Source organism: Vipera berus, assembly GCF_964194415.1.
Source record: "Vipera berus genome assembly, chromosome: 1".
In the NCBI taxonomy this organism is placed as follows: Eukaryota; Metazoa; Chordata; class Lepidosauria; order Squamata; family Viperidae; genus Vipera; species Vipera berus.
The window spans coordinates 15,076,060-15,099,203 of NC_138202.1; the positions used below are offsets into that span (position 1 = coordinate 15,076,060).

Sequence of the window (23,144 nt, forward strand, 5' to 3'; positions counted from 1 at the left end):
CCCCGCCCACTCTTCCTTCCTCATCAGCCGCGCGCAAGGCGTCACGGGAAGCGAAGGCCCCCAATCCGCCGCTCCCTTCTCAGCCTCGCGCTCTGATTCGTCCCGTTCGAATCAATACAACTCAAGAGGGAGCGTAGCCCTAGCAACGGTCCCGAGGCCTAGCTGAGATCCGTCGAGCCTGCTTTGCGCGACGTACCGAAGCGTAGAAGTACGGGGGGGGAAAGGCGGGTTGGGTGGTGTAGCAAATTGGGTCACGGAACTGGCTTTTGCCCATCTTCCTCCATAATAGAAATCCCATGAATAACAAAGCAATGGAGGTGAGAAGGGGTGGGGAGTTCCTAACATTGGGATGGTTTCTAAAGGAAATGGGGAGGGACAAGCGGCTCTGAAAATGTGACGTGATTACTGAACAGTTTGTTCGTTCGTACGTTGCACTTAAAATCATCAAATAAAAACAGAACGAAATTTGAGAGAATCTGATGCAGTAAATAGCAGATCTTTAAACGGCCTTCTGTAAAAACTTTGGATGTTTTTTTTTTAATTCCATTTATATCCCGCCCTTCTCCGAAGACTCAGGGCGGCTTACAAGCTTAGCAGTAGCCTTCATCCTTTGTATATGCCTGCTTATTAGGGCTTTCACACACACCCCAAGCGGCATTATTACAAAGTCAGCTTAATTGCCCCCAACAATCTGGGTCCTCATTTTACCTACCTCGGAAGGATGGAAGGCTGAGTCAACCTTGAGCCTGGTGGGACTCGAACCTGCACTAATTGCAGGCAGCTGGTGTTACTTAAGGAGGCATTAGCCCACTGCTCCACCAAGGTCTCTTTCTCAGTCTATTTTATCGCAAAAAATGGAAGGAGGAAATTGAAAAGAGGAAGTAGGGACAAGATGACGAACAGGGTTTATAATCACAATTTTTGAGGTACTGTTGTGAAAAGGTTTTCAATGTTGATCATTAAGCCTCTGGATAGGTGCAGGCTCAGCCATTGACAGGTTTATTAGCAAGGCATCACCTGTATAGTAGATGGCATTTACAAATTATAAAGTGCAGTTCCTTACTGAAAGGATAAGATAAAAAACCATGTAACTTTTATAGAGAACATAGCTAATACAATATAATTTCATGCCATAAGGCAGGGGTGTCAAACTCAATTTCATTGAGGGCCGCATCAGCATTGCGGTTGCCCTCGGGGCCGGGTGGGTATGGCTTGGGTGGGCATGGCCTACTGGGTGGGTGTGACCTACTGGGTGGGCGTGGCTAGAGTGCATATGGCCTACTGGGTGGGCGTGGCCAGCTCTACATCGTTCGCATCAATGGTGCCTTAGGGGGCCTGGGCAGGAGTGGGACAGATCTGAGGGTCTCTGGCAGAAGGAGGGTCTCTGGAGAAGGACTAAGGCAGTGGGGGCTGTTCCCTCACTGTTTCCAGGATGGCTTCACGGGCCGCATGAAACCACTTCACGGGCCGGATCTGGCCCCCGGGCCTTGTGTTTGACATGTCTGCCATAAGGAGACAAATTAACACTGCGTAGAACAGTCATGAAGGTCTTGGAAAGAATGACCATCCTCTAAAATTCCAAGTAACAAGATGTTCGATGTGTCTACAAAAGATCAGAATTGTGCAAGCCATGGTATATTCCCTGTGACACTTTATGGAAGGGGAAGTTGGACTTTAAAGATGCAGGATAGAATATTGATGCTTTTGCGTTGCAGGAGACCCTGAAAATATTGTGTACAACCAAGAAAACAAACTGATGGATCATTAAATCAATCAATCTAGAGATCTCATATGAGGCAGAAATGGCCAGGCTCAAATATCCTACTTTGGACAGACCCCACTCTCTGGAAAAGGCTCTGTTAGAAAAAGTGGAAAGAAAAGAAAAGACGATGACCAGCAGCATGGGGAATGGACTCAGTTACAATGGTGATGGGAGGACCATTGGGAGGCCCGAAAGAGAGGGAGGGTTATGGACTGTTTAGGTTGATGTCACAAGGAGTTGAAAACGTTCTGTACTTGTACAGATTTATTGTACCGAATCAATAAATCCTGAGGAGATAACAGTGAAGGGAAGAGTTGAGACAGAGTAAACAAGAATGTTTCTTTGAATTGTGTAAGAGGCCTATTTGCTTATTACATATTTATGTTTAATATATTCTCTTGGACATATATCATACTGTTTGGTAACCAAGCTGTTGCAACATTAATCTGGGAATAAATCCCACTGAACATTAGAATATTTATTTGTCAATAAGTCCACTAGAAGTGGCTACAGGCAAAACTATTCCTGTTGAAGTTGGCCACATACAGTATTTGTCATCTTAGTTGTTTCAGTTTGAACTGGAAAGTGGCCCACATAATGCCCAGAGGGGAAAGATCAGGAGGGGAACAGAGAGAAGAAATTGAGATGATATCTAGGTAAATTACAAGTTGGTTAGGTTAATAATTGTTCTGGGATCACTGTTAACTTGTTAAATGGCTTTGATATGTGCCTAAAGCACCTCTGCTGTGTGAGTTCTATACTGATGGTCTTCCAGGTGCAATTCAGGGATCATAGTGGACTCGGGAGACATACCTTCTCTATCATTATTCCTGTGCTTTGGAATAGAATCCCACTCACCCAGGTTCATATAGCCCCAGTCCTGCTGTCTATCTGTTCTAACAGGCACTGGGCCATGACACAGTGCAAATAGATAGGAAAGAAATGGAGGTAGTGACATTTTATTTTCCTGGGCTCCAAGATCACCACAGATGGGGACTGTAGCCAAGAAATTAAAAGACGCTTACTCCTGGGGAGGAAAGCTATGGCAAATCTAGACAGCATATTAAAAAGCAGAGACGTCACTCTGCCAACAAAAGTGCGTATAGTCAAGGCTATGGTCTTCCCAGTTGCAATGTATGGCTGTGAAAGCTGGACCATAAGAAAGGCTGAGCACCAAAGAATTGAGGCCTTTGAACTATGGTGTTGGAGAAGACTCCTGTGAGTCCCTTGGACTGCAAGGCGAATCAAACTGGTCAGTCCTAGATAAGATCAACCCTGACTGCTCAAATACTTTGGCCACCTAATGAGAAGGAAGGACTCACTAGAGAAGAGCCTAATGCTGGGAAAGGTTGAGGGCAAGAGAAGAAGGGGACGAGAGAGAATGAGGTGGCTGGATGGAGTCACTGAAGCAGTAGGCGTGAGCTTAAAGGGACTCCAGAAGATGGTAGAGGAACGTTCCTGGAGGAATGTTGTCCATGGGGTCGCGATGGGTCAGACATGATTTTGCAACTAACAACAAGAAGGTCAGTTGCACTTAAGTTTCAGTATTATCTTGAGAACGCCAAAAAGTGATTTGATAAGATATTGTAGATACAAAAGCCTATCTAGAATCTACAAACTTTGTAATCATGGGATAACAAATGACAATAGGAAGTAACTGACAATTTAGCAGAGTGATGGCATTTCATGGAACTAGTGCTTTCAACTTATTTGTAAGTGATTCGGAATGCAAAAAAACCCTCTCCAATGTCAGTTCCTTTGTTGAAAAGATAAGCTTTAAAAGTGCCAGATAGGAATCAATCCAAACAATATAAAGAGTTACAGTTTTGTGTAGTGGTTAAGGTGCTGGCCTAGAAACCAGGAATTCTAGCCCTTTGTTAGGCACAAAAACTAGCCGGTGACTTTGGGCCAGTCATTTTCTCAGCCCAACCTATCTTACAGCATACTGTACTTGTGGGGAGAATAGGAGGCAGGAATTTAGGAAAAGTCCCTTCTTAAATGTTTCCCACACCTTCTGTAGGTTGGGACATCATCTACTGGTTGTCCTGTGTGCAGCTTTCCTTCCTGTCTCCCATTACATATTATGCTGTGATAGACAACAGCCACCATACTTGGAATCCTGCATACAGAAGGCCTGTCTTATCTGGGCTGCAGAAATCCAGATGACTGTAAGATGGCAGCATAAAGACGTGTTTCTCTCTTTGCTGTCATCTTGCTGAATTTTTGCAGCCAAGATTTGAAAGCTCTATAGACAACACTGGGCACTACACATCGCAAAAAGAGCATGTTAGAACTGGAGAAGAAAAAAGAGCATGCCAATCTGGAGTCTTAAGAGAAAAAATTTGTGAAGAACACTCTTACAAGGAAAAAAATTATAAATATTAACACTTTACTAAAAGCCTTGCACATATGCCACCTACAGCATTTACTGCTAATGGCAAGGAGATTCCAGTCATTTTTATCCTGTTTTGATCAGTATGGCATACTGTATGCACAATTAGTTTATATTTTGCTCAAAGCATGTGTATGCTATTTGATGCAAACTAGGATGTTTTAAGAGACTACTTTGCAACTCCTCATACTTGGCAAACATCCAACAAATCAGGGCCTTATACAGTAGTCATTTGAAATATATTCAGAATGATTTTTTTTAATTTATTGTCTTTTTCTTTTCTGCACTCAGCATAAAAGTGCTTGCCCTAAATAGGAGCACTGATATAAATACACATATATTTATTTCCTATTCCTATTCCACTTTTCTGCCCATAGCATTTGTTTAAATGATTAATTCATAGAGCAAGTAGAATGAATATCAACCATATGTATATGTGGAGAAGTAAGGAACTCAAGGAATCAAGTTATTTTTATTGCAAGAAATGTTTTCTGAAAAGAGATTGTAAAGTGACAATTTAACGTGAGCCTGGTTTTAATTTTAGATTTTAATTTTACTGTGAATTGACAAGTATAAATGTCTGAATAATTAAGTTATAATGGATGGCTTCTTCTAATTAATCTAATTTGAAATTTGATTCACTTAGATTAATAAATTTGTTTTATACAACAATCTCATCTTAACATCTTCTGCTCACATAATATCTCATTGTACCTATATATTTTACTTTAAGAAACCCTTTCTCAATCTCCTGCATTCTATATATTTATCCTTTGAATAGCACTGAATACACATGTATTTGCCAATTAGCACAGTGAACCTCTGATATATTTTTATTTATACAGCTGCTAATCTCACATTCATGACTCAGAAATTATTCTGAGATAATTCACGTGCATTTGCTTCATTTTCATCCCCAAGTAATATTTGCAACAAAAAGATTAGTCAAGTAAGTTTGTACACTTATGTATTTTATTTATTTTTAAAAAAAGAACACCTGCCCTCACCAGAGCAGCATAACTCTTTCCCATACTGTTTTTTTTTGCAAGGGGGGGAGGAGGAAAAGGTTGAAAATACAATTTTAAATGCAAGTGTTAAAAAAAACCATCCTAATGCATTAAGAAAATACAAAACTTAAGTAAGAATTAATTCACAATAATAATCAGCAGGAATTTATTCTGTTATGAGAAAGAGGTGCAACATTATGTAATAAATAAAGCCATTATTTTATGCCAAGGTAACCCGGGTTTTGCATTGTTAAATTGCTTCTAGCAACTAACTATCATTATTTTAGATGAAGTAAACTTAATCTACATATGCAATTTTCTTCATAGAATCTTGCAGCCATTCATTTCAAGGAGAAGGAACAATGACTTTGAAAATTCCTTGCATACAAGATGGGTATCTGTCTTCAGAATCCTAGTTTGGTTTCAGAGATTCTACCAACCCTATATATGTATCTTCGATTCAAAATACAAGAACCCCAAAACTTTCATGCTACATTCCTGAGGGATTGATTTCTGTGTCCCATCTGCAAAACTTTTCATGATGTACAGCATAAATGTCAACAAATGCACAACAAATGCACACTGTCATGGGAGGGGTATTCACCCTGGAAAAATATTAGTTGGCTCGTTTAAGTCACAGTATTTAAAATAATATAAGGCAGCAAATCTAAGAAAAACTCCACCTTTTGAAACTTAACTGTACACAATAAAAACTTGCCTGGAATCTCTAATATAAAATAGATTACTCAACATGATTTAAAATAATATGTGCACTCATCATCTAGCTTGGAGAAATGACACCAGCTTTAAGCTAGGTCAATTTTATGGCAATATTTGAAAGTCAGTCTCCTGAGCTGAAATCCATATTTTGGGGGGGGGGGCAGGGGATGGAAGTTCAAGGCTCCCAAAAGGAATTCCTTCCTATCTTCACCTTAAAACTGCTCTAGAAGATGAAAAGGGATTGAAATCAATATGCTTGTGTTCTGCATGCCATAAATTGCCCATTCTTGAGACAGGTAGAAATGACACGTGGACTGTTGAAATGACACGTGGATTGTTATTGCAGAATCCAAAACAACCAGCTAGGTTTCAGCCAAGTGTGAACTCAGTCTGCATTGTTAGTGTATGTTTACGTAGATCATGCAACTGCAGAAAATTGGGCAAACTGAGTAAACTAAGGTTGGGTAATTATGAACAAGCCTGCCATGCAACCACAACCTTTGTCAATATTCCCACATCTCTCTAACTCAGAGGTCCCCAACTTTTGGGGCACCAGGGACCGGTTCCGTGGACTGGAGGGGCCGTGGTTTTGTGTGCTGCCTGCATCCTGAAGATGAGGCTTCGCTTGTTTGCACGGATCAGTTCTGGCATGCCGATTATAGCTGTCTCAAAGGTGCTTTTCCAAAGGCAACTTTACTTTTTTTTTTTCCTTGAGGAAGAAGAAAACATTTTGGATGAGAAGCGAAATATCACCTTCAAGGGGGAAAAATAGTGCAGGTGACTTGAAAAAGCACCTTTGAGTCACCAGGAGAATTTTTTTTTTAATTTGACATTTCTGTGAATCCAGCTGTTCAAACCATGGTTAAGCAAGCTATGGTTTAGCATATACAAATTCAGTCAATGAAACAACTCATTAGAGATGATTAACACATCCTGGTGAGAATTAATCAGGTAAACATTCTGTGGATGGATATCTGGATTGAAATATCTCTTGGATTTTCCCTTGTTCAAGTTTTGCAATGCATTTCTCAATTCCAAAAAGCATTCCAAAACACTTGTCGATAAAACGTTCCATTAAAATAATTATAATAATAAGTTGGAAGGGACCTTGGAGGTCATCTAATTAAAATGACAATACAAACTATATTAATAGTAAGTAATAGCATGTTTTGCTCTGATTTTAAAAACGCAAGTGGGATAGAATTCATTGAAATTATCTGCTCGTTTGTACCTCTTATCAGAGGGAAGGGCAGTTTTTAGACTTGGATCTATTCTGCTTTTTCTCAATCCACCAATTGGATTGAGGCATATGCTGAAAATTAAAGAAGGATCGAGGATCAGCATTTAAAAGCCTCTCACACAACCCCATCTTTCATAATCTCAGTAGTATAATTTAGAGTTAGAGGTGGCCTTGTGTAGCTGCTATTGTTAATTGGGAGTCAAAAATCCTTATTGATCTACTTCTAACCATTCTAAGCATATTGGCCTCGGTCTGCTTTTGATATTCCTGTGTGTGACCTGTTAGTAGCCACAGTAGTCAGCCACGTAGCCCAGTGACTGCAGTACTCATTTCTGTGGCAAAATTAGCCTGGAAATCTGTAGTTTGGAGGAGAAAACAGTTCCAGAACCCAACAATCATGGACAAGTCTCATTGATTTTCTGTCATTACCATTTGCTGTCCTGCCAGGAACTTCAGAAAGAGCCAAGAGAGGACAAAGCTCAGAAAGAAAAGAGGTTTTCCTACATATTTCAGGAGCAGAGAAGGCAACTTAAGGCTCTTTGAAGAGGAGAGGCACTGGAGAAGATCTGCTACATAAAGGCAGCTGCATCAGGAGGAGCGTATGGCAGTGTAGTCCATCAACCTGGCAAACTGTAGTTGAGATGTTTTCAAGTTGTGCCCAGCATCTCAGTTACTTACAAATGCTCGCTGAAGAGAGAAACAGAGTTACCCACAACACGCTCAGTTGTCTGTGTCAAGACATTTGATGCCTTGGAAATGACAACATTAAACAACTCTTAAATCCAACACAACCCTCATTTTAGTTCCAAGAAGCAGCTAGCTTTGTTTTCAAGTTCGCACACCAAATTAGCAAATGAACTAAAAATAAATAACCCGTGGCCCGCAGACTGTTGTGATTCAGGGTCAGCCTGTGGGTTCGGCAGTTGGGTCGGACGACTCACGAGGAGGAGGGGGGTGTTGAAGAGCTTGCTGATGATGGCCTTGAGGCTCCGCAGAGCCCTCAGCCGGGCCCCTCCCACCTGGTCACGACGGAGACCCAGCTGTGTGAGCCTGACAGCATGGATGAAGATGACCCACAGCTGGCCCTGTTCAAGGACGCCCGACGCAGGAGGCAGTCAATCAGGAGTAAACAGAGGAAGGCAATGGGGCACCTCGGAAGGAGGCAGAGAGAGGCCACGCCCTGAACTGTATTTAAGGGGAATGTGTGGGAGGGCTGGTTTGCTGAAGGCAACCGCTTGGATAGTTCCTGTTTCATAGCTCCTGTTTCATGGTTGGTGTCTTGTCTTGCTCTGTTTTATGTTAATAAATTTGGCAGGCTTTATTCCAGCCTCTTGCCGTTTGTAAAGGGGTTGTCCCTGCTTTTGCTGCAGGGCCGGTAGCAGGCTGGTACAGAACACAGACCCCCTGCAGCCCTGGACAGCTAGTAATGCCAGCCAAAAGACCCATGCTTTAGAGCAGTGTTTCTCAACCTTAGCAAGCTGATGATGGGTGGACTTCAACTCCCAGAATTCCCCAGCCAGCTACAGTAGGAGTTGAAGTCCAATCATCATCAAATTGGCAAGGTTGAGAAACACTGCTTTAGAGTACGCGTGCAAAGGTACACGCTATATTCTGGATTCACATCTTTCCCTTACACCAAGAGCACATGGCTGAAGAGAAGCCTCCAACGTAACAGCGGGCCTGTTTTGTGGGCAAAAGATCTCTGGATCCTTTAAGGAGACAGGAGGAAATGATGGGGGAAACCTAGTGCTTTCCAAACCCTGGACAAGCAGATAACTCAAGGCAGAGATGTGTAGTGTTTGGATCTGAAGTGGGCAACCTTCGTGGCTGATGCATCAGCCCAAAGAGGTGAGAATGTTTGCCAGGAAAGTTGCCCACTTCAGATCCAAACACTCCACATCCCTGCCTTGAGTTATCTGCTTGTGTAAAGGGTCAGAGTTGGCTTCTATTTCATCCCTGCTTACAAGCAGTCCTTGACTTACAACTCATCAATGGTGAACTTTTGAAGTTCCAACGGACCTCCCAAAAGGTGCTTACAAACCAGTTCCAAAGTTCTGATGGATTCCCACTCCCCCGCAGTATTGCGACTGCATTTCGCATGTTCAGCAACTGGCCTGCTTTTATGGCCTTTTGAAGCATCCTGGGTCAGATGACCTGTTTACGTTTTTGTACAAAACCGGTGTTTTTACTTGCAGTTTTCAGCAAATAGGCCCCTGGCGAACAATAAAATCAATTAACGACCGTGGCGTTTGCTTAAGGACTGCAGGTTCACTTAATGAACATGGTGATTCGCTTCACCACACACACACACACACACACACACAGTAAAATTGGATAGGTCACTATCCATTATGGTCATACGTCGAGGAGTCCCTGTACTACAGAAGCATATACGTTCATGCTTACTTGGCAACGCGGGACAAAATCTCCTTGACTCGGACAACCAGCCTTTCGTGTTGTATAGGATTGCTCTCAATGGTGCTGTGAAGCTTTGCCATGTAGAAATCAAGTGTTTTCAATGTGGGGGTTTCCCCTGTGCCTGTTGGAAAGACTCTCATTAGCTGCTTGAGCAACAATTAGCATCCTTGCCGATGAACATTTTGTAGGATACGCTGAAGCTAGCAGAGAACAAACCTCGCCCTCTGAATTCTGGAAATCTTATCTGGACATAACTTTCAGACAACTAAAGAGTTAAAAGTTTGCCTTTTTAACAAAGTAAAACATGCCATTCAGAATGTTTTCTCAATAACATATTCTGTATTCATACTGCATAGTTCCAGAACACATTGACCCGATTCAGAGTGATGACAATGCATAAATTCGCTTTTTTTCCAATTTTCCATTTTAACTCTCAAAATGTACAGCCAGAATCTAGCAAGTATCTAATTAGAAGAAATTAAAAGGTTTTCCAGTTCAGCTTGGATTTAGAAACTTTCTTAGCACCCATAAGCTGGTTTTGCTGCTGCTTGCTTCTATTCCCCTTCCCCCCCCCTCCCCAATTTCCTGTGGTCCTTTTTTCAGTAGCATTCAGCTTTCCTCCATTCATTCAGCGGTTGTTCAAAGTTCAGCAGCACTGAAAAAGCAGACACATGACTGACTGGTCGTTAATGTTTCAGCTGTCACAATACCCCCGCAGCAATGTTTTTTATTTTTATTTTTAAATTTATTTTAATTCCATTTATATCCCGCCCTTCTCCGAAGACTCAGGGCGGCTTACAAGCTTAGCAGTAGCCTTCATTCTATGTATATGCCTGCTTATTAGGGCTTTCATACACCCCCCAAGCGGCATTATTACAAAGTCAGCTTAATTGCCCCCAATAATCTGGGTCCTCATTTTACCTACCTCGGAAGGATGGAAGGCTGAGTCAACCTTGAGCCTGGTGGGATGCGAACCTGCACTAATTGCAGGCAGCTGGTGTTACTTAAGGAGGCATTAGCCCACTGCTCCACCAAGGCTCTTTTGAGCCTTGATGTGATTGTGATCTGGGCACTCGGGTGCCCGGCTTGTGATTACAACCTCAGGGTCACATTATTACAACTTGCAGTTTTCTCAGACAACTTCCCACAAGCAACCTCAATTGGGAAGCCGGCAGCAAAGGTTGCAAGTTGCTCTAGTACAGTGATGGCAAACCTTTTAGAGACCGAGGGCCCAAACTGCAACACAAAACTCACTCATTTATTGCCAGGTGCCAGGTGGAATGTGGCCCACTGGGCGGGCGTGGCTGTGGTGGTCATGGCAGACTCGGTGGGTGTGGCCAAAGTGGGCATGGTCACCTCGATGTTGCTCGTGGGAAGGGATGCCTGTGGGGGCTGGGCAGGGTTGGGGGAGATCCAGGGGGTCTCTGGCAGGTGGGGCGGTGGGCAGGAGGCTCGTTCTGCGGGGTGAGGCAAGGCAGGGTGGGGGTGCCATTGCCACGTGGCAAGGTGAGGCAGGAGCGGGGCAGCTGCTGCCTGACACCATCAGCCCCTGCACACAGAGGCCAGCGAGCACATGGGGGCCGACAGTGTCCATCAGCAGCCACAGCCTGCCAACTCCTCGACCAGAGCACTCTGGGGCTCTGCAGCCCGCTGCCAGCAGTTCAGAGAAGCCGCCTCTGAGCTGGACAGCTGGCCAACAGCTGAGGAGGCAATGCAGTGGGTCGTGCCCAGTAAAAGGAGAGCATGCAAGGCCAGGAGGGACGGGACGGGGGCAGAGGGAAACCAGCTGTGCCGGCCACATGGGATCTCGGGTGGCTGGTTGAAGAGGGACGGCTGCCATCTCCGGGGCATAGCATGCGTGCCCACAAAGAGGGCTCTGATTGCTGCCTCTGGCACGCGTGCCATAGGTTCACCACCACCGCTCTAGTAAGTCACTCCTGCTTTTTCTCCATCCACAGTACAATAGCATTCGTTTATCTTGATCTACAACTTAAGTACAGTGGTACCTCGGTACTCAGGGTTAATTGGTTTGGGGAGGCGCAATGAGTGCAAAAAACGATGAGTACCAAATCAATCTTTTCCCCTAAGGAATAATGTAGTGAGTCACAAGGCAGCCAACACCAACATGTTCTAGCTTGTGGGTTGAGTACCAAACAAACTATAAGCATCGGGACAAAATTTTCATGTGAGTACCGAATTCAATGAGTTTCAAAGCAGTTGAGTATCAAGGTCCACTGTATAAATAACAGGCCTGTCTAAATCCAAACCCAAAGTGGTTTTTCCTTTCACCAATAATCTTGGTGGAAGTTGCCAAGCAGAGGTTGGATGGTCATCTGTCCATTCCTATGTTGAAGAAGGGACTGGACTAGATGAAATCAAAGATCTTTCTCAACTCTCATGTTTCTGTGATGGCAGTGTTTTCTATGCAGGCACAAACCTCCTGGAAGGACCCTGAAGAGTTGGCCCAGACCTTCCGGTAAACATAACCAACTTAACACTCTTGCATTTTTAACAAAGTAAAACTTGAGATTGAGAATGGGGCAGTGTTTTGCTTGTAGCCCTGTCGTGATCTGTGCATCCCTAAAAGATAGATGACTGCTACACACAAGTATTTGCAAAGCATGCAGACTTTCGTGTCTCCTGACTTGGCAAGCACTGTCAAACTAAAACTCTCCAGTACCTGGAATGGGAAGGCTGGCAAAGCTGGCTGTCAGAGCTTGGCGCACGGTCTGGAGCTGTTGCTGCAGTGCCACTGTCTGCCTCTCCTCCAGTGCAAGCTCCTGCTCCAGGCGCTCCTTGGCGCAGCTCATGCTCTCCGTGTGCTTCTGCAGGATGGCATTCTGCTCCTCAAACTCCGTGTTCATCTTACGCAGCCTCCGCAGCTCTGCTTCCCGTGCTGCTCCAGCAAAGAGAAAGGGAAAGCAAGAGGACCAGGATTAAAAAGAAAAAAAAACACAGATCGCAATCGACACCATTCAGATGTGTTAAGTTACAGCTCTCAGAATTTCCCAGACTCTGACTGTATTGGTTGAGAATTTTTAGAGGCACCAGAGAGAAATTGGTTTTCAGGACAGTCTATGAGGTTCAAGGTGTTAGTGATGACTTACAAAGCCCTTCATGGCATGGGTCCGGATTACCTACGGCAACACCTGCGGCCGGCGTCAACTTCCCTCCGTCCAGTGCGCTCCCACAGAGAGGGCCTCCTCAGGGTGCCGCCGATCAAAGAATGCCGATTGGTGACCCCCAGGGGGAGAGCGTTCTCTGTGGGCGCGCCAGACCTTTGGAACAGCTTACCGGTTGAGCTCCGGACGGCCCCCGACCTTCGCTCCTTCCGGCGCGATCTCAAAACTTTCTTTTTCGAACAAGCTGGCCTGGTCTGACGGGATGGGGTTGGGTTTTTATAAACAGTTTTAATTGTGCGCCTGTTACTCGTCCCAGCTTCTGCCAACCTAGCAGTTCGAAAGCACATAAAAATGCAAGTAGACAAATAGGGACCACTACGGTGGGAAGGTAACAGCGTTCCGTGTGCCTTTGGCATCTAGTCATGCCGGCCACATGACCACGGAGACGTCCTCGGACAAGCGCTGGCTCTTCGGCTTTGAAACGGAGATGAGCACCGGCCCCTAGAGTCGGAAACGACTAGCACGCATGTGCGGGGGAACCTTTACCTTTACCTTATTAATTTTAAGGGCATAATGTTTAATGGCTTTTTAATTTTTGTATAATATTTTTATTGTGTATTGCCCTGTTCACCGCCCTGAGTCCTTCGGGAGAAGGGCGGTATAGAAATCAAATTATTAAATTAAATTAAATTAAATTATTTGTCTTCCATAATGTCCTAGAAAATAAGTAGACTCAGCTCTAATGGCCTTGCACGAATGTAGCCAGTTGGGTTTATCTATGTAATTTGAACTGTTCTTATGTGTACTGTTTGTCTTCTCCTATAATTCCTAGAGAAATGATTCTGGAAGGTTTAGTATCTAATGAGAAATCACAATTTGAACACTGAGGAAGGATCTCCCAGGTGTTTTTATGAAGAGAGCCAAAATGAAAAGTGAGCTGGTTCAGACACTGTACAAAGCCAAGACATCAAGAAGCCAAGATGATTTATTTTTTGCTTTTATGTTTTACCTCTATTTGAGAACTGAACCAACTGTGATTTAATAAACTTGCTAACTGAAGAATAACTTAAGACTGTCAATCTAGCCATTTTCTTTAGTTAGTTCTTAGAGCTTGCTACTTGTGCCAATATCCATCTCTAGTATTAAATGCAAATAAAGATTTCCATTCTTTTAGTGATTAATACTGCAATCACTCTTCCATCTCAACTGAAGGCAAAAAAAGCTCAAGTTCAGATTTTCTAGCCATTTTAAGCCAAGTTGGTCCCCTTTTAATAAAGCCACAACTTTTCTTGAAAATATGGGCATATTTACTTTCAAACCTATCTTCCTCATTTGTTTTGCTTCTTTGTGAAACATCTGAGATATTGCTTGTGGCTTTTGGAAGGCAGGGCATCGAGAAGAAATGTTATTTGGTAGGCTCCACCTTATCAGAATATTAACTATATTTCAACAGTTGCATTTGTACCTTTGTTCTGGTCTAAGAATTCCTCTGTAAAAATAGGGACATCAAATGTTGAGAAGCCATCACTGCTGCTTTCTCCAGTCTGCAAGAAAAGATAGATAAAAAAGCTAGGCAAAAAAATTAATAACTGAAAAGATTACATATTTTTCTCAGTGCAGCATGGAAATCCTGAAAATGTGGGAACAGACTATGTTACCACAGTCTCTCGGAAGATAATAGCCTTTCTTTTTCAGAATTAGCAAAGAAATGTTGAGTATTGCAGTGGAGCTACGGTATACATTAATGTGCCACAAGTCTGCTGTCAATGCTCCAGGACAAAGCTAATGGGTTAAAATGAAGCTTATATCTATGATTCTTCTTATAGCTGAGAAGAATAAACAGTCACAAGAAGTTAATAAAAAGAACACAACCACCATTAAGTTAATGCTCGAGAGATTAAATGCTATTATCTAAAAAAAGGTAAAGGTAAAGGCTCCCCCGCACATGCGTGCTAGTCATTTCCAACTCTAGGGGCCGGTGCTCATCTCCGTTTCAAAGCCGACGAGCCAGTGCTTGTCCGAGGACGACTCCGTGGTCATGTGGCCAGCATGACTAGACGCCAAAGGCACACGGAACGCTGTTACCTTCCCACCGTAGTGGTCCCTATTTTTCTACTTGCATTTTTACATGCTTTCGAACTGCTAGGTTGGCAGAAGCTGGGATGAGTAACAGGCGCTCACTCTGTTATGCGGCACTCGGGATTAGACCCGCCAAACTGCCGATCTTCTGATCGACAAGCTCAGCGTCCTAACCCACTGAGCCACCACGTCCCTAGTGTTATTATCTAGGCAGTGCCAAATGGATTTTCCTTAGAAGTGAACTTATCTTTAATTGTTCTCCTAATTTTCATATTAGTAGGAAGTTCTTAAGACTGCAACAGAAAGCTTCCATGCAAATTCTAAATCTAACTTCTAGATCAAAAGCTACATCAACATAACTGTCTGTAGGTAGTTTTTAGGCTCAAATTATTCATTTTTCATTATTATTTTTGCTTTTGACATTCAGATACAAATGTTGTGAAATGGCAGCTCAGTTGCAATAACTACTGCCTAGGCCAGGGGTAGGCAACCTCGGCTCTTTTATGACTCATGGACTTCAACTCCCAGAATTCCTGAGTCAGCTGACTCAGGAATTCTGGGAGTTGAAGTCCATGAGTCATAAAAGAGCCGAGGTTGCCTACCCCTGGCCTAGGGGGAAAAAAACCAGAGAAAGTATATTCTTTCCACATTCAGCATGCTACTGTAGATAAAAGGCAAAGCTGATGGATGGTGAAATATCGAAATGACTAGTAACTAGGAAATACATCTAATCACAATTTCTCACTTTCAAGTTTGACATTCCTAAAAGCAAAATCTGACAAATTACCTTGCATCCATTTAGCAATGTGTTCATAGTTCCAGTACCAGCGTCCTCTAAAATAATATTTTTCAAAGAAAATTTAGTTAATCAAAGCAGGTATCAAGGAGCTGATAATGCCGTCATGATTTGAATTAAATCTCTCCAAAGAAACTGCCTATCCTACCTGATAGACCATCCTAGGGCTTTTACCTTTAACGGGCAGAGGAGAGGGAAGGGAACATGGAAGGAAAATAAAGAGACCGATATTCACTTGGATCAAGAATGCCTACAGTTGGTGATGCCACGGTAAATAAGACTTTACAGCTGGAAATTTAACTAGTCAGGAGTATCTGATTGTGGGCAAAATTGGTTTACCCCTTTGGAGATCAGGGAAAAAAAAAGAAGAAATCCAAGAAGGAACAAATTGCCTTTGGATGTTGTGGATGTCTCATCACTGGAGGCTTTTAAGAAGAGACTGGACAGCCATTTATCAGAAACAGTATAGGTCAGGGGTAGGCAACCTCGGCTCTTTTATGACTCATGGACTTCAACTCCCAGAATTCCTGAGTCAGCTATGCTGACTCAGGAATTCTGGGAGTTGAAGTCCATGAATCATAAAAGAGCCGAGGTTGCCTACCCCTGGTATAGGTCTCCTGCAAGAGCAAGGGGTTGAACTAGATGACCTCAAGGTCCCTCCCAACTCTGTTACTGCTACTATTACTGTTGTTACTGGAGCTTCTTCCCCCCCCTCGCCCCCCAAATGAGGCATCAAATCAAAATGGCAGGGAGACCCCCATCAAGTCTTCATGGGATCTTATCTAAAAAGACTAGTCTCCAAGAAGGGCAGAAAGTTCTCATTCCTACAATCTTGTCTTAGGTAAGCTCATTTGAAACTAGGCTTCTCTATGATGTACACATCAAAGGAATGGTTAGCTAATTCTTATTTCGCCATCAGCCTGCTTTGAAATATAAGCAGGAGGTATTCTTGTAGACAAATTTCCGCTGCTTCGTTTCCATGGAGTTATTTTTAAAGAGCAATTACAAAGAAGGCTGAGAAATTAGCTGGAGGGGAAGAGGGACAGCAAACTATATAAATATCCCAGTTGCCAAGCATTTGAATTTTTATCATGTGACTACGGGGATAATAAGTGCGAAAATGTTCCTAATCTCTTTTTGTGCCATAGACCAGAGGCCCCCAATCTGTGGGCCGCGGCCCGGTAGTGGGCCATGGGCTGCTGGCCACTGGGCTGCAGGACAGGCTGGCCAGTGCACACACACATGCCCAATTGCGCTAGTGCCACAGCTGTCAAATATGAAAACAGGACGCCGCACCATGTGAAAATGGGCTGCTGCCGTGGCTCGGGGCATGAAAATGCACTGATATCACACTGTGATGCACAAAAACAGGCCACTGCACTGCATGAAAATGGGCCAATGCTGTACCTCAGGGCGCGAAAATGGGATGCCGCCACGCCTTGGTGCACGAAAATGGGCTGATGCCACGCTTCGCAGCGCAGAAACAGAAGAATGGTGCAGCGCTAGCCCTGCCCCGTTTGCGTCAAGCGCATGCTCGTGGGCCCGTGCGCGTGCGTAAAATGCTTCCCCCTCCCTTTCCCTCCGGTCCACCAACCAAGAAAGGTTGGTGACCTCTGCCATAGACCTTTTAAGAGAGTCTGGTGAAACCTACAGACCTCTTTTTAGAAAAAAAAATGAATTTAAATACATAAAAACGTATAGATACAAATTGTATTACAAAGTTAACAAGGCTTTCTTGGAGTCCGTTAATTACTTTGATACATACCACAATATGAGGAAGAAATACAGTAATCCCTAAGGAATTATACAATTCCACTGTGCTGGATTTTCAAGTATCAGATGCAAGTGCAAAACTGACCTTTCTTGATTTTCTTCTCTTGCATCTTCTCAGCACACAGCTTGTAAGCTTCTGACTGCTGGTATTCCCTCAGCTCCTTCATGTATTGCTGCTTCTCCCGTTCAGCCTCATCCAGATAGCGCTGAAAACACAGGAAATGTTACAACTGACCCAATCCACAAGCTCCAACTCTCTTCATCCCGTGCTTATTTAACATGCTTATAATATAATAATATGCCTACATGGATAGTCCTCGACCATTCGTTTAATGGCTGTTTGAAGTTTGTTGTTGTTAGTTGCGAAGTCGTGTCCGACCCATTGCGACCCTATGGACAATGTTCCTCCAGGCCTTCCTGTCCTCTACCATCTTCTGGAGTCCAGTTAAGCTCACGCCTCCTGCTTCAGTGACTCCATCCAGCCACCTCATTCTCTGTCGTCCCCTTCTTCTATTGCCTTCAATCTTCCCCAGCATTAGGCTCTTCTCCAGTGAGTCCTTCCTTCTCATTAGGTGGCCAAAGTATTTGAGTTTTAGCTTCAGGATCTGGCCTTCTAAAGAGCAGTCAGGGTTGATCTCCTCTAGGACTGACCGGTTTGATCGCCTTGCAGTCCAAGGGACTCGCAGGAGTCTTCTCCAGCACCAGAGTTCAAAGGCTTCAATTCTTTGGCGCTCAGCCTTTCTTATGGTCCAACTTTCACTGCCATACATTGCAACTGGGAAGACCATAGCCGTAACTATACACACTTTTGTTGACAGGGTGATGTCTCTGCTTTTTAGTGTGCTGTCTAGATTTGCCATGGCTTTCCTCCCTTTCCTCCCTGTTTGAAGTTACAGTGGCACATTTTTCGCACTTACAACCACTGCAGCATCCCCGTAGTCACATGATAAAAATTCAAATGCTTGGCAACTGTGATATATTTATGATCATTGTAGTATCCTGGGTCAACATGAACACTTCTTGTGACCTTCTGGCAAACAAAATCAATGGGGAAGCCATTGCTGTTAATTGCAGTCATTCACTTAACAACTATGGTAAGAAAGGGCAACATAAAATGGGGCAACTGTCTTGTTTAGCGAAGGAAATATTGAGCTCAATTGTGTCCTAATTTGAGCACTACCAGTAACTGTCAACTGGCTTCAGATTTTGAAGAAATAGGATGGAAAAGCATTGATGTTATTTAACTCTGGTGTTGGAGAAGACTTCTAAGAATACTACAGATAGTCAAGAAAACAAACAAATAGATTACTGAATATCCAGACTTCTAAATAAAGGCACAAATGGTCAGGCCCAAATGATCTTATTTCAGATAGACTATATGAAGACCTAGATCTCTGAAGAAGGCTGGAATGCTGGAAAACCGGAAGAAAAGAGAAGTCCTGCAGCATAGTGCATTAATTCAATTATAACAATAATGGGTCACTGATGGAAGACCCAGAAGAAAATCCAGCTATATGGTCACTAGGAACCAACCTGATGGTTTCAGATACCTGGGTTGATGTACAGTAAAAACAGAAATCAAACTTGCAGAACCAAAACTCAAATAGTAACTTCTAAATTAACATTAGATAGGGACAAAATGCCGGTAGTCTTCCACTTATAATCATAATGGAACACATAATTAAGGCTGTAGGTTGTGCTGGCCATTAAGCAGATCATGTAACCATGTCCAATTTTATGACCTTTTTTGCGGTAGTCATCATGCTAACATTGCAGTCGTAAAGCAAACCTACTGTTCACAGTGAGCATTTTTTTAAACTGGAAACTGGAAATAAACTCTGGTTTCTATTAAAAAAAAAAAACCTCCATACAATGCAGTCCCAGGATGCTGCTGCAGATGCTCATAAATGCAGGCTGGTTGCCTAAAAAAAACGCAGTCATGTGACCCTGGGGGAGGAGGGGGGGGCATCAGAACTTGGAATCCAGATTATATCTTTTTTGGGTCCATTGTAACTTTGAATGGTCGTTAAGGAATTGATTATAAGTTGAGGGAGCCTGGAAGTAAGATTCGACACTTATTCATTGCTAAAAATCACAGAAAAACTTTCTTATTTCCATGTTCTCTCACCTGCTTTTCTGTGGGCTGTAGTTTACTCCACTCTGCTCCCAACATTTTTGTGATTTCAGGGAAGGGCAAATCCGGGCGCTGCATGCGAATTTGCTCCCGTCGTTCATTCAGAAAGCGGACGTAGCCCGTCACGGGGGCCTTCGGTCCATTTGGAAGGATTTTCTTCCTCTTCTTGCCTTTCGGCCAGCCCCGCTTTTTCACCGGCTGCCCACAGTGGAAACATGAAAGTTTGGGTTACTCTGCTCTGCCTGGCATTTCTGGAGGCCTGTGTTCAGGGCTGCCACCACATATCTGTGGCAGCCCCACACAAGCAAAAGGAAAAACCCTGAAGTACGATCCTGGTTGTGGAATCTCTGGCTACACTCTAAAATGAAAGTTTCTAGTCCTCAGAAATGTAGAGACATCCTTGAAAGGATGGAGCCCAGTAGAGTTGGGGCAATTGGACGGAGCTAAGCGTTTACTGGCCAGATGCCCTTCCTAACACCTATGTGGAGTTCTCAGCAATTTTTTTTATTTGCGCCCTAAGAAACATCTGCCACTGCTTAGGATTGAACTCTCAACCTTCCAAGTGGGAGGAAAGCATCTTCACCACTAGGCCACCAATACGCTAAAAAAAAGCATAATTATATTAATCTAGCAAAAATATAAAATCACTTGCAAGATGAGCAAGACTCCTAGCTATTTTGTCCATTTAGCTTTCTTTGCAACAAGGTAGAAACTGTTTGCTATTTTTTTTCTGGATGTTTAAAACTCCCAGCCCAGCCAATAATTCTGATACAGTGTTTCTGGTGATTTCTCATCCAAATACACTGAGATACTACCTTGCTTAGTATTATGAAATACAAATACAGGTTTGGTTGAAGTTGTCACTGGGTTATGTGATCTAATCTATACATCACCAAATTCAACGCTTAAACCTTTTGTATGCCAAGGTTGGCCATTGTTATTTCGATATTTTTAAAATGCTATAAACACATTCCTATTATATCACCCATAGGCCCCAAGTCACTAGATTTCCTGCTGACTGCTCTTTTTTTTGCAACACTTCCTATGACAGCTAGTCAAAATTTTGCAGCAGAATCAGGAAAATGCTAAGTTGATTTACTAAGGGCATTTCCCTTCTCAGGTGAGCTATTTTTTTAAAATAAATCAAAATTGACAGCCTGTTTATATAGACGCACCAGGGGGCTCACCTCTTCTTCGCCATGGGGCTTCTCCCCAATTAACCGAGGGGCCTCGCCTTTCTCCTGCTTAATAGCCACTAGGAAGTTCCCATGTTGAGTTTTACTTGCAGCATTCCTGTAATCCAAAGTTACAAGCAAAGATTTCCACAACAGCAATGGAGAACTTGAAAACATTTCAAAGCTACCATCAAAACTAAAAACAGATTTAGGGATATAGCTAAAGAGTTAAATGACTCAATAAGAACAGTAGAGAAAAATAAAGGTGTAGGATTATTTGTTTAGAAAAAAGCCCTATGAAACACAATCAGACTTTTCATTAGTTTTGAAATCTTTAAAAAAAACATTATATTTAAGCTTAAATACATAAAGCGATTCCTACCATTAATCGAAAAACAAGTCATCCTAGTTGAAAAAACTGTTTTAATATACAATGACTCACTGGGCATGTCCAATTTGTTTTCAGTTAAGAATTGTAGCACGAATATTAAACCACTATAAAATCAAGTATGCTAATTTGCTTGTGCAGTAGAGTAGAGCTTATCTGCTCTATGCATTCACTCAGAAAGTGAAGAGACAGAACGCAGAGTATTTTATTGAACCTAAACAGCTGAGATAATAAGCAAGAGCCTTGGTGGAGCAGTGGGCTAATGCCTCCTTAAGTAACACCAGCTGCCTGCAATTAGTGCAGGTTCGCGTCCCACCAGGCTCAAGGTTGACTCAGCCTTCCATCCTTCCGAGGTAGGTAAAATGAGGACCCAGATTGTTGGGGGCAATTAAGCTGACTTTGTAATAATGCCGCTTGGTGTGTGTGTGTGAAAGCCCTAATAAGCAGGCATATACATAGAATGAAGGCGACTGCTAAGCTTGTAAGCCGCCCTGAGTCTTCGGAGAAGTGCGGGATATAAATGGAATTAAAATAAAAAAATAAAAATAAATCAACATACAGGTTTAAATTGGTACCTGAGTCATCTCTGCAAGTTGGACCACTATATAATTTGTTTAATAAAAAAATGATCCTACCTTATTTGGGCACACACACAAAATGCAAGTTCAGTCATCAGTGTAAGTTACATGTCTAATTTGCTTCCTTGTTGATGCAAAGAGGAAGAATCAATAGGCAACATCCACTAGGATGAAGCACACTCATGTGATAGGTTAATAAGGCTGTTTGGTATGGTGGGTAAACTGCAGGTCTAAAAACCAGGAGACTCCGAGTTCCAGTTCTCCCTTAAGTATGAAAGCTGACTGGGTCACTTTAGACCAGTCCTTCTCTCTCAGTCCAAGCCACCTCACAGGATTGTTGTGAGGGGGAAAAAAAGGTAAAAGCAAGATGCACACCCCCTTTAGTTGTAGAAAAAGAGATAGGATATAAATATGTAGATAAACAAACCTATGTGTAAGACGGTGCCATGCAAATATAACCAGGACTGTTAAATTTGAAAAATGAAAGTGGAGGCTGAATAGGATTTTAGAAGCTGGCCAAGAAAAGGGGATAAGGGGATTTTGCATGTACTCAAGATGTAGGATTTCATGTTTTGAGAATTTAAAGATTTAATAGCATTTGTGACAATTCAAAATAGGTTTAGGAAAGTTTTACATAACAAGTTGGATTTTTTTAGAAAGATCATATACATAACTCATAGTGTTTGTTCGTCTCCCATACACAGCACACACAATCCAAAGTCCCCTCTCTCCAAAATAAAAAGTGTTCATCACTTACAGGAGTCCAGTAGATTGCTTAGAGCTCTGCGACATTCCTTTTCCTTGAATTCAAAAAAGCCGTAGACGTCCACTTAAACTAAGGGACCTAAAGAAGACATGTGGAAATTATTAGTGTAAAATTACAATTAGCTTGGGCAGGAAATAATTTACACAGAAGATTAAATGGCTCTTTGTGTCTCTGAACTCCTTTTCTGAATGCCTAAATGAGGAATCCGGCAGCTTAGCCCTTACAATGGCTGAGCAAAAGTTCTTGCAAAGAAGACAAAATACCTCACTTTTTTTTCTTATTCAATAATTGTGTTTCAGAAGTAAGCTGACCCTGCAAGAGAGGTTCCATTTGCATAGATTAAGAAGTAAAGGCACTGCAGGATCAATCTATATTATGTCCAAAAGCTTTTAACGGGAAAATTTCAATAGAATAGGAAGGCAACTACAACAGAAAGTCTCCTCAAGACTATAACAATGGCCATCTTAGGTAAACTAACAGAATGGCCATTGCTACATTCTTCCTCAATTGAAGCTCTTCAGCTATGCTGGAGTGCTACCCCCATCATCCCCAGTCAGCATGGCCAATGGGAATTAGGAGAATTGCAGTTATATAGTAAATTAGCTGCCAGATAATGAATTACAATGCTAATCTATGTACAGTAGCTTCGTGTTTCAACCTTGATAATTTTAAGACCTGTGGACTTCAGCTTTCAGAATTCTTCAGTCAGCTTGCTGGTTGGGGAATTCTGAGAGTTGAAGTCCACAGGTCTTAAAGTTGCCAAGGCTGAGAAACACTGTAGCTCAATAGGCTGA

General features: G+C 42.7%; 1 protein-coding gene across 2 annotated transcripts; it reads right to left on the reverse strand.

The window, feature by feature from the left end:
• Window positions 1-7,583: 7,583 nt before the first annotated feature.
• HMG20B (high mobility group 20B) lies at window positions 7,584-22,430 on the reverse strand. Of its 2 annotated transcripts, none has more exons than XM_081325532.1 (9): window positions 22,342-22,430; window positions 20,631-20,736; window positions 19,438-19,641; window positions 17,395-17,515; window positions 15,528-15,574; window positions 14,127-14,205; window positions 12,220-12,435; window positions 9,528-9,660; window positions 7,584-7,808 (listed from the first exon to the last, which is right to left on the reverse strand). In XM_081325532.1, exons 1-9 carry the CDS (start codon window positions 22,374-22,376, stop codon window positions 7,796-7,798), a joined length of 954 nt encoding a protein of 317 aa, XP_081181658.1. In that variant the 5' UTR covers window positions 22,377-22,430; the 3' UTR covers window positions 7,584-7,795. The 2 variants fall into 2 exon arrangements, with proteins under 2 accessions (XP_081181658.1, XP_081181657.1); XM_081325531.1 differs by having other exon boundaries at window positions 20,619-20,736.
• Between the last annotated feature and the right edge of the window lie 714 nt (window positions 22,431-23,144).